Genomic DNA, 12,033 nt, shown 5'->3' on the forward strand with positions numbered 1-12,033 from the left:
CGATAGGGAATCTTACCACCCACCTGTAATGTGAAAAAGGAACAACACGTCTGCTCTTTTGCTGTGACATGCTGCTAATGCTACTCACGGGTGAGATCACTCTCAAATAATTCTCCACCCACACACACTTGCTTTTCCTCTAGCGGCAGTATTTGGGAAAGCAGCTGCTTCTTTTCACCTTCCACCTGCAGTTGCATTGAGAAGAAGACAGTTGTTGCAACTGTAGTGAGTATCTGGACTGAGAGCATCAGTGACAGAAATTGTCTCTCCCTAAATCAAGTGGATGCTTTGGGGAAGGGATAGCTCAGTGTTTTGAGCACTGGCTGCTAAATCCAGGGTTGTGAGTTCAATCCTTGAGGGGGCCATTTAGGGAACTGAGGTAAAAATCTGTCCGGGGAGTGGTCCTGCTTTGAGCAGGGGGTTGGACTAGATCTCCTGAGGTCCCTTCCAACCCTGATATACTATGATTCTTTAAAACTTTTCTGCATCTGTAACGTATTTTTCCTGCATATTCATTGTATTTGTTGTCATGAAAGTTGTTTTGAAATATATAGTATTTGTGATCATAGCAGATTCATTTATGGTTAAGATGAATGCAGAAAATAATTTAGATCTTCTGAAATATTTGAGAACCCAGACTGATAATTGTCCGCATTTTAATTACAATGTGTGGACCAGTCCTGCACCTCATATCTGAGCGGTACTTACTAAATTGAATAGCCTATTGATGTCTCTTCGACTATCTGTATTTATCTTTTTGTTTTTATATTGCGTCCATCACCAGAGTATGTAAGTGTTGCGTGATCCAGCCATATTTAAGATGTGTCCCAGCATAAAACTGAATGTGAAGGGTGTGTGGCAAGGTTCTGGGTGAGAGGAGGTGAATATGTTGCACATCACAATGATGAAATTCAGGGCTGGTCTACACGCCCACATGCCTGTGTGAACCTAAATAAATAAATCAATTGCAATTCATCCCTTTTGTTGTGTTGGTGCAAGTTCTGTATGTGGAGGCTCATATTTCAGATTATGAGCGTCCTCTTCTGATTAAATTAAATCGAAATAAAACACTCTTCTTCAGAAATCAGAACATTCACTTGGACACCTTGTACCAGCATAAAAATGGCGTGAGCTACAATCCATTGAGTTATTTTGGTGCAAGTTTGTGGGTAGCCCTCCCCTCGAAATGGGGCGGAGTGACAAAGGTAGAAGTGTTTTAAGTGACCTAACACACATCCCCTTAGCAATGGTCCTGTAACCAGGCCTCACAGACAGAAACACACTGTTTAAAATATACCCTAGGTTTGTGAGTACACAGTGCATTACTGTAACTAGTTGATTACATTGAAGACCTAAATATATAATCTATAAGGATTTCTCTTTATGTGGATTTGATGCATACCAGTTGCTCAGAGCATACTGACCAGGCTTACCTATCTTTAGTAAGTTAGCTACAGAAATCTCTTCCTTGACACACACAAAAAAGAACTAATTTTTAAGTGCAGCAGGAGAGTCAACTCAGTCTTGCTTGCAGTTGAAGATAATTACTGTGCTGGGTGTCCAAAGCTCTGGTTTGTTGTCTCCCTTTTACTGGGGTAGTTTTTGAGTATTTAACAGAAAAAGGCAAGGCTTTGGAGACTGCTTAGGTAAAATTCTGGAATTGTACGTAGGCTTAGATCCTGCCTGCCCAGCATCTCCAGGACAGCTTTTCCCCTCTTAGGGTTTGTTTGTCCTACAAGCGCTACAGTGGCACAACTACAGCGCTGCAGTTGTGCTGCTGTACCATACTGTGGATGGGTCCTACAGTGATGGAAGGGGTTTTCCCATTGCTGTAATTAATCCAGCTCTCTGAGAGGCAGTAGCTATACGTTGATAGAGGAATTCTTTAGTCCAGTGCTTCTCAAGCTATCTGATATGAGGGACTGTCAATTTTTTTTTCCCGATGTGCCAGGGACTGGTGCCATATTATTAGCCTATTAGACGCTCTTATGAGGAAACTCGCTGCCGACTGGCAGCTGACGGCTCGTGGACCGGTGCTGAGAAGCACTGCTTTAGTCTACTTAGCAGCTTCTACGCTGGGGGTTTGGTTGGCTCAACTTTGTCACTCAGGCCATGGCTACACTGGAGCTTTACAGCACTGCAACTTTCTCACTCAGGGGTGTGAAAAAAAACGCCCCCGAGCGCTGCAAGATACAACGCTGCACAGCGCCAGTGTAAACAGTGCCCCAGTGCTGGGAGCGTGGCCCCCAGCGCTGCAAGCTAAACCCCATGAGGATGTGGAGTACATGCAGCGCTGGGAGAGCTCTCTCCCAGCGCTGGCGCTGCAACTACACTCACACTTCAAAGCGCTCCCGCGGCAACGCTTTGAAGTTTCGAGTGTAGCCAAGCCCTCAGGAGTGTGAATTTTCCAGACCCCTGAGTAATGTAGCTAAGTCAACCTAAATTTTAAGTTTAACCGTTTCCAGTTTCCCCTCAGGGTTGAAAGGAGGGGAACGAATTGAATAGTTAGCTGTGTTGTGGTGCATTTGCATTATCTACTTCTATTTCAGTCACAAAAGGTGCTTTGTAAATGCAAATTGTATTCTGCTCTCACTTTCCTACTGTACAAAGGAGGGCAGGAATAGCTCAGTGGCTTGAGCACTGGCCTGCTAAACCCACAGTTGTGAGTTCAATCCTTGAGAGGGCCACTTAGAGATCTGGGGCAAAAATTGGTTCTGCTAGTGAAGGCAGGAGGCTGGACTCAATGACCTTTTGAGGTCCCTTCCAGTTCTAAGAGATTGGTATATCTCCAATTATTACTGTAAAAAGGGGGAAACTACATACATACTTGTTGGTTTTTTTAAACATTTAAGTATTTTGCTGCTGTTGCTTAGGAAAGAACTAAGGAAAGATTAACATTAGAATAGGGTGCTGCAGCATGCGTTTAAAAAGCCTTAAGTTGGATAGTTTACCATAAAAATTCAATCTAGTAGTAATGTGAATCTGTTGAAATGGTGGATCAGAAAAATACTACAAATTGCAGTTTAACTAAAGTTTTAATGTGGACAGAAGCTATGTGGGGCATTGAAATTGTCAAAGCCTCTGTTATACTTGTTGCTAAAGACTGAAGCTGTTTATCACCATGGTATCTGAGCACCTTCCATAGAAAATGAATAGTGAAGTCCCTATTGGGTGTCATGGAGTCTCTGGCACTTCTCCCTTTACGGGGCAGGTTTTGGAGTCTGGTGGGCTTTGGTAGGGTGGGGTTGGGAAGGCTTTAGGAATAAAAATAGTGATTGAATTGTTGCTTATGGCAGAAAGGCTTTCTCAAAGAGAGAGGCTTTGCAGGGTTTCCTAAAGATGGTCAGGGTCTGGTTTTGCTTGATCTCCTCTGGAAGACTGTTCCATAGGCAGATCACCTGAGCTATGTGATCTGCATTGTCCCCAAGGAGCACGGCTATCACAGGTTCATAGATCAAAACTTGCTCTTTGATGTAACTGGGGATTGAGCCATGAATTACTTTGAAAATTAGGACCAAGGACATAAACTGGCATCAGGAGCTGACCTTTAGCCAGTGGAGGGACTTGATCACAGACCTGGTGGGCTCACGGTAGCCTAAGCCATGGAGAAGGGAGCAGCTGCAGTCCATACCATCTGGATCCTGTGCATTGTCTTCACATTCAGCTTCCAGTACCATGAGCTGTAGTGATCCAGCCTGCAGGGGACACATGCGTGGGTCACTATGGCCAGATCCTCATCTGGGAGGAAGGGGTGATGTTTCCTAGCAAGCTGCAGGTGAAACTGAGGCCACCTGACCATCCAAGCTTAGTGGGGAGTCACACAGGGCCTTGAGCCTTCACACCACTTTGACGAATGGGGCTGTGTGCCTTCAATGGAAGGTGGTGACAATGTTTTGGCCTCCTCTTCAAAGCTTTTCTTCTTTTCAACCTGCATCACTTCGATCTCACCAGGGTTCAGCGTGAGCCGGTTGATCTTCGTCCAAGAGCCAATTTCCAGTAGGCTTCCTGGCATTTTAGTAGTGGGGGTGGCTGTATCATTTGAGAATGAGAGCGAGAGTTGAGTGCCACCAGCGTACTGTTGGTAGCTGAGCCCATGGCATCCCACTCTCTCTCCCAGTGGTCTCATGGAGATGTTGAAGACAGGATGGATCCCAGCAGGTGAGGGCCTTTACAGAGGAGAAGCAGTTACCATCATCACTCTCTGAGCACTGGAAAAGAGCAACAATTAGAGATACAGTCGCTCTGGGCCATGTGTCATGTAGGAGTGTTAGCAGTACCTTATTGACCACTGTGTCAAAGGCTGCAGTGAAGGCCGTCAGTGTGAGTCTGGAAATCTTACCTGTGTTCACAACTGTGAGGAAATCATCTTTTAATGCCACCAGAGCTGTGTCCTGGTGCAAACCCTTATTGTGAGGGGTCCAGGATGTTGGCTGATGTCACACATTGTTGGAGTTTAGTGGTTTCTACTTTCTCAGTGATTATTCCCAGGAATGAGAGGTTTCAGATGTGACAGTAGTTAGGGAGATCTTCAGGATCACGCATTGGCTACTTGAGGGCTAGTGAACTATTGAATTTTTCAAGGAGTTTGTTTGCCGTGCTTCTGAAGGAGGCATTGACTGTGCCCATTCACTTTTACCAGCCAGGAGGAGCATGGATCTTTCACAGTTGTGGCTCTAGTATTTTTCAGGGCTTCTTGAGCTTTGGCATGGGTAATGGGACCCAGGGGTTCATTCTGGAGTCTGTCTTGGCTTGCGACATACAGAGTATCCTCTGGGGATCAGCTGTGCCAGGGTAGGATCAGAGGTTTCATTGAACCATGTCCCAGTGATGTAAGCAAAGCCAGGTGTTTCATCCAAGAGGAGATCAGGGATGGTGCTGACTTTGTATTTGGCAGTAGGAGCTTCAGGTTATTTTTTCCTACTCCATTGAATGATATTATTGATCAAGAATTTGGCTTTAGGTGCCTAGGATATATCCTAGTGGGTGGTGTTCTATGCAGTTGTTTCTTCAACCCAGTGACAGTGAGGGCTTGGGAAGGAGTGGGGTAATGTGGTTCGAGGCCCTTTGAGGGTTCTGGTCTTCCATGTCTCCACATCCCTAGAGTCTGGCCGTGTTGTGCTGTAGTCCAGAAGTTTTTCATTATGGTCCTTAGACAGGCACCATAGACAAAGGATGGTGGTGTACTGCTGGGTTGTGGTGGGAAGGCGGGGGGCGGATTTCCTCCGTTTTCATTTTACCCTCTTCTTTGTCATCACCACTTCCCGTTCCTGGCCAGGCTGCTGTTTTGGGGAAGGTATGGAGCTGAGAGGTTTTGGTACCAGTAGGGGACTGGGTAGCCAACAAGCTGGAACAAGCCCTTTCAATTCTCTAGCTGCTGGGAGAGGGAGAGGGAGACACAGAATCAGACAATAAACAATCTAGTAAAGTTGTGAAGATGTTTGTAAAGGCTCCCAGCTCAGCTTGTGGCCAAGGCAGAGCCCCCATTGTTCTAGAGTAGATCTAACTCTGTGTCAAACCTAATCTTGACTGATAATGAACACAGAACTGAAATTAGTGGTTGTTTAGGTGCAAGTGGTCATGAGTTGATTACGTTTGTTGTGCGTAAATAGAATAACATCCAAACCAGTAATATATGGTGCTATAAAGGGTCGAATCCACAAAGCTGAAAACAATTTGAGCCAAATCAGCTTGGAGAAAGAATGTAAGCAGAAAAATGTGAATGATAATTGGGAACTATTTAAGAATATTTTACTAGATGCCACAAGTGAGACAGAAAGCTATGCTGGTTAAAAAATCAGCCTGGCTTAGAGGGGAAGTGAAAGCAGCTATAAATATATATAAAACAAATGGGGAAAAAAGGGGAAGTTGATTTAGTGAATACAAATTAGAAACTAGGAATTGTAGAAAATTAATAAGAGAAGCAAGAGGACACAAGGTGAAATGCATGGCCAGAAGAATCAAGGACAATAAGGAGTTTAAGTATATTAGGAGGGAAGAGAATCCTATTAATAATATTGGTTCATTACTAGATGGAAATGGTAAAATTGTCAGTAGTAATGCAGGAAAAAATATATATTCAATATTTGGGAAAAAGCCAGGTGATATATTCCTATTGTGTGATGTTGATGAAATACTTTCCATTCCAACAGTAACTCAGGAGCAGCAGCCACTGAAGTTAGACATTTTAAAATCATCCAGTCTGCATACCCTGCTTCCAAGTGTTTTGAAAGAGCCGACAAGGAAGCTCTCAGACCATTAATACTCATTTTCAATCAGTCTTGGAGCACTGGGGCAGTTCCAAAGGACTAGAAGACAGCTAATGTTGTGCCAATATTTTAAAAGGGTAAACAGGCTGACCTGGGTAATTACAGGCCAGTCAGCCTGATATCGATCCCAGGCAGAATAATGGAATGGCTGCTATGGGACTTGATTAATAAAGAATTAAAATGGAGGGAAATATTGAATGCCAGTCGACATAGGTTTATGGGTTTTATCTTTTTTTGATGGGAGTGTAAGTTTGGTTGCTGAAGGTAGTAGTGTTGACGTAATATACATAGACTTCTGCATGGCATTTGACTTGGGACTGCATAACATTTTGATTAGGAACTAGAACACATCAACACATCACCCATTAATGGATTAAAAGCTGGCTAACCAATAGGGCTCAAAGTGTAATTGTAAAGGGATAATCATACCGAACCAGCAATTGTGCACAGCTTAGTGTCCAAAAAGGACTTGTGCCAGGATGAGAGGGTCACTAAATTTGGGGTATTGTGTATCATCAGGAGGAGCAAGTTCACAGTTGGGGAGTCTCCCTGGAAACTTCTCTCAGCCAGTGAGAGCATCTGGGCTTGTTGGTAAACGTGCCTTGGCTGCTCGCAGGCATCATGCTGCTCCTTAGGGAGCTAGGGTCCAAGAGAAGGAGAGTCACATGGGGCACTATCGTTTGAACCAGCATAGTTCACAGAGCACATGTGTAATATGCTCTCACTGCTCACTCTGGGAAACAGGTGGGCTGCTCCATTCTGGACTATGCTGAAGTGCCAATATGGGCTTTAAGGGTAGCCCTAGGTAGAGCATATTTTAGCAGAGCTGCATGGAAATGGCAAAAACATGGATGACTGTGGTGCAGGGTCAGTATCATCATGGAATGGCTCCTGCCTCCTGGCTACCTGCGGGGACAAACAATAGAATAAACCTCCTCAAAACCCAATAGTATAGGTGGGTCCAAAAGTACAGTGAGAGCTTGATTTGATTCCTTGAGCTGGTGCGATGTGCTGAGAAGTCAGGTGCAGTCACAGCATGGCTTCCACACAGTACTTGAAGTCCTCTTTTTGCCTTTTATGCAACAGCCATTAGATTAACATGCAGCTCCACACACCTTTCTTTCCGTCCAAACTAAGGAGTGTTCATTTCTTCCAGTTCAATCGTAGCATACCAGCCGGCGGGCGACAACAGCCACACGTTTGATGTCACAGCAATGTTTAAGTCCATTGGCATCTTCCTTGGGATATTCAGTGGCTCTTTTGCAATGGGAGCTGCTACAGGAGTAGTCACTGCTTTAATATCCTTTTCATTGGTATTTCAGAAAGCGTATTCCATGCTGTTAGAATGTGTTTCAGATAATCATAAGTGTTTATGATTTTGTGTTCTAGTTTAATGAAAGCTATTAAAGTTGTGTGATTAGAGGGAAGCCATGTAATGTTACCCATTGTACAGAACATGGTCTGGTTTCCTTACAGTGTACAGTTTCTTTCTACATCACAAACATTGTGTCATTGGGACTGTTAATATAGACCACTTCATTTTATTTAATGGAGATTTCAGATACTACCCATTGTTCAGAAATTGCAGCTTAGTTTATCTAAGTCCTGCACTTGTTATAGAGCTCTACAAAAGGTATATTGGGAGTTAAATTCAGTGTGATTTCTTGTGTGAGTCAGGCAAGCAGGATCTGGCCCAATGTATATACAGTAACTCCTCACTTAAAGTCGTCCTGGTTAACGTTGTTACGTTGCTGATCAAATAGGGAAAATGCTTGTTTAAAGTTGTGCAATGCTCCCTTATAACGTTGTTTGGGAGCCGCCTGCTTTGTCCACTGCTTGCAGGAAGAGCAGCCCATTGGAGCTTGCTGTTGGGGGCTTGGAACCAGAGTGGACCGGCAGCCCCCTATCAGCTCCCCTAAAATTCACTGTAACAGAAAAACATGCTTAATTTTGCTTGTTCTGATTTCTCTGCATACACAATACTTCAGTACTCAAAATAACATTTGTCCCTTTAGACTAAAAATAATCAGTTGTGCAATACTGTACAAGTACTGTACACATATATATGCTTTTGTCTGGTGAAAAACATTTCCCTGGAACCTAACCCCTCCCCCATTTCCAGTAATTCTTGTGGGGAAATTGGATTAACTTATCGTTTTTCTTAAAGTTGCATTTTTCAGGAACATAACTACAGCGTTAAGCAAGGAGTTACTACTACTGTACCTGGCACAATCAACATTTTAAAGGGAAGATAAATACTTCTGTAGTGATTTTAGGTACACCTGAAACATGACTGCCCATGTATATTACCAAGTTGGGGACAGTAAGTCATCAAGAAAGTTTTCTGTAATTCTTTAAATCAAAAATTTACATTACATCTCAATTCTTGGATTATGTAAAGTTAATTGCCATAGAACTGATCCAACAGTTATTAAAGTCAGTGAATATACTCCCACCCTAACTCAGTCCTTACTCTGCCACCGCCCTGCTGTTAGTATGGGCTCTCTCTGCCTCTCACCTTGCTGTTTGGAAATTTGTCCAGAATATAAATGTCTGATACTCAGAAAATAAGTTATAGTGTGAGTCTTCCTGTTCATTTGTTGTATGTAGTGTAGCTAGAATCTGTTATGTTAATGTATTGTCCTTAACAGTCTGCAACGTCACCAAGTTCACCAAACTCCGTGAGTTCCCCTTACTGGAAACTGGTTTGTTTTTCTTGATGTCTTGGAGCACATTCTTGCTGGCTGAAGCATGTGGTTTTACAGGTAAGATACAGCGTGTTAGCTGCTGGAAATGGGTAGGAGAGTTAGGGATTCATATAGCTGAGACACACATTAGCACATATGTGTTGAACTACTAAATGGCTTCCCTATGCTCAAATGTATTTATTGCAGCCAATAATCTCACTCAGCATCAAGTAACTTACGCTACAGCACAAAACTTATGTAGCCTACAGGGGAAAAAAATAGTGATTTCCCCCCCCCCCCCCCCCAAATTTAAATTGTGTAAATTTCATGAGAGTCTCTTGGGAGAGAAGACCAGAAGAAACAAATGCAAAAGTTATAATTATTTCAATATTTTAGTGTTGCATAAAAATCAGTAAAATATAAATAAGTACCTCTTGTTTCCTATTTTACGTACAAAAGTTTTACTGTGGCATTCTGATCCCCAGGTGTGGTAGCAGTATTGTTCTGTGGAATCACCCAGGCCCATTATACCTATAATAACTTGTCTACAGAGTCTCAGCATAGAACTAAACAGGTAAGAACTGTTCAGCCTCTGTGAATATCAAATTCTCTTTTCTCTCTCCTTTGCAAGAACTAGTTGGGTTTTCTGAATGTGCCTGGCTTTCCTTAAAAATCACTTTTGTGGATGTATTTTACAGGCAGGAGAACACCTTTGTCTTATTGCAAGATAACTAACTACGTTTATTTTTTCTTTAGCTGTTTGAGCTTCTGAATTTCTTGGCAGAAAATTTCATCTTCTCCTACATGGGACTCACATTGTTCACCTTCCAGAATCACGACTTCAACCCTACTTTTATAGTGGGAGCCTTTGTATCCTTTGGAGCAACCCAATTTAGTGGCGTTTCAGGCAGGAGTAGGTCAGGATGCAGTAGGGAGCATTTGGTGCACAGTAACATGGCTCACACAGCCAGTGAGTGCGGAGCAGGTGAGTGTGCTGTAGATGCACACCCCAGCTTACTGCACACTACCTATCTGTATAGACAAGCCCTTATGCATTTTTGTCTCGGTTGATGATTTTTAAAGACGTCAGTCTCTGCTTTTGCCACGTTTTTATGTCTGTTACTTTAGTCCATGTCAGTGGATATTTTAACCACCTCAGCCTGAAACTCTGCGTTGAATTCTAAATGTGCTGCTGAGGAACTAAGGGTTATCACGTGTTCCTGTGGTACTAAATAAAACTAGTGGTTTTGCAAGATGGAATGTTTCCTGGTAGAAAAAGCCATTTACATCCGACTTTCACTGTTGATCAAGATTGACTGTTAAGCTTGGCTAATATCTGAAAAATTCCTCAGATCAGCAGCATGAAAGCGTGAGCTGGTGTCTACAAGTAATGCACTAAAGGCTTTGCTGTTCTGCATGGGCTCGTGCTAATGCAGACCGGGGGCTTGTCCTCAGACAAATAAAAGGAATCTGGGTGTCTCAGAACAAAGAGTGAGGGTTGTGAGGAGTTCAGTTTGGGATTGTAGGGAAACCAGACAGCCTTGTAAAATTGTCTTCTCCTGTTTGCCTGGGAGGGTCACTTGTTTTTGATGGATGAGTATAATAGCATGAGCTTTTTCTTTGTCAGGACTGGAGAAGAGATATTGTGGCGGGTGTGGTAAATGTTCGTGATATTTTGCAAGACTGTGCCAATGGGATGGAGAGCAAAGATGTCTGGCCTGGGGAAATAGATAAGAGTAGTATATTGTGTCTCTGCAGTGGAAACTGGATTAGGGAATAGGAATGTTCATGAGCAGTATGATAAAAATGTCTCGTGCAATTCATGACATTCGGGAAAGAAAAGAAAAGCGGGAAGGATTTTTGCATGTTATTGTAGGCAGAATTGGAACCTGGCATCAAGGTTATTGTTACCGTGGGAGGTAAAAGTATTAAAAGGTACAGTTTAAAAGGGAAAGGCAAAAATGCGAAGGGGTTGGATCTCCAAGGCCATGAAAACTGTGAGATGCTATTCCCTGCTGGCTGGACTCTTGCAGCTTTCATTTCACGGGATAATCTGTAGGGACTGGCCCTTCCTTAGAGCATGTGTCCTTCAAACTCCAGCAAAATTTGGAAGTATGGTACCCTTGGGAGAGTGACTTGAGCAGAAGGATGGACGTAGTCGGGATACCTTGAACTCCAGAAAGGTCCCTGAGGATGATAAAGTTGCTGTAACTGTTGCTAGCTGACACACATGCAGCTAATAGTTTTTGCGGTTGAACATGAGCTGGCGGGGTGGGTGTGGAATGGAGAACTAGTGATTTTTTCCCCCCTCTTCCCTGCTATGTAATTTGCACTGTATTCTTTGTCTTGTTTCTTTTGTTTATACTTGTCTCTTTATGATTACCTTGAACTGCAGTCCTGGATTCTGCTTAGATAAGATTGTAGTTTGCCCCTCACTGGGATATTGGAGCACCTGAAGCTGGGTTTCTGTCCATTAATTGCAATGGAGGGGACACTTTTCAGGTTTTTAAGAATCCTCGTGTACAATAGAAATTAACTTTGAATGCAGATGTAGGTGTAGTAGGAAATGAACTGAAGAAAAAATTTCCTTAATGTGTATATGAATGTAGTTTGCCATCTTCCTGGGAAGAGCTGCTAATATTTATCCTCTGTCCTTTTTACTTAATTTGGGGAGAAGAAACAAGATTGGAACAAATCTCCAGCACATGATGATGTTTGCCGGTACGTTACCCCAGTCCCTGTGTCTCTTCCCTGCCACTCCCTCTCATGAATGCACGAGTAATCACCCTGTGTCAACAGCCTGAAACATTCTTCCTCCAACTTTAAACTTAGCTGGGCTACTTGTGAAACCAGGGCCACACGTCAGATATCCACATCCTAGCTAGTTAATATAAAAGTATCAGTTTTGAGTACAGTTCTTCTCTGTGACATACCAATGGCGTAGTGCTTAAGGGGTCAGGATACAGTCTCAGCTTTGCCATGGACCAGCTGTGACCTCGGGCAAAACACTTGACCTCTCAGTGCTTGTTTTCCTCATCTTTAAAATGGGGATTGTATTGCCAGCTTCATTCAACTCATTG

The 12,033-nt window shown here is 43.1% G+C and overlaps 1 protein-coding gene across 1 annotated transcript in view; it reads left to right on the forward strand.

Moving 5' to 3' along the window:
* The window catches only part of SLC9A6 (solute carrier family 9 member A6), a 42,351-nt gene that overhangs the window by 19,362 nt on the left and 10,956 nt on the right, over positions 1-12,033 (forward strand). Inside the window, exons 7-11 of the mRNA XM_050964447.1 lie at positions 7,423-7,564; positions 8,926-9,031; positions 9,439-9,527; positions 9,710-9,823; positions 11,563-11,674. Coding sequence (XP_050820404.1) covers positions 7,423-7,564; positions 8,926-9,031; positions 9,439-9,527; positions 9,710-9,823; positions 11,563-11,674 — 563 coding nt within the window. The remainder of the gene's footprint in view (positions 1-7,422; positions 7,565-8,925; positions 9,032-9,438; positions 9,528-9,709; positions 9,824-11,562; positions 11,675-12,033) is intronic.

Source organism: Gopherus flavomarginatus, chromosome 8, assembly GCF_025201925.1.
Source record: "Gopherus flavomarginatus isolate rGopFla2 chromosome 8, rGopFla2.mat.asm, whole genome shotgun sequence".
NCBI classification, from domain to species: Eukaryota; Metazoa; Chordata; order Testudines; family Testudinidae; genus Gopherus; species Gopherus flavomarginatus.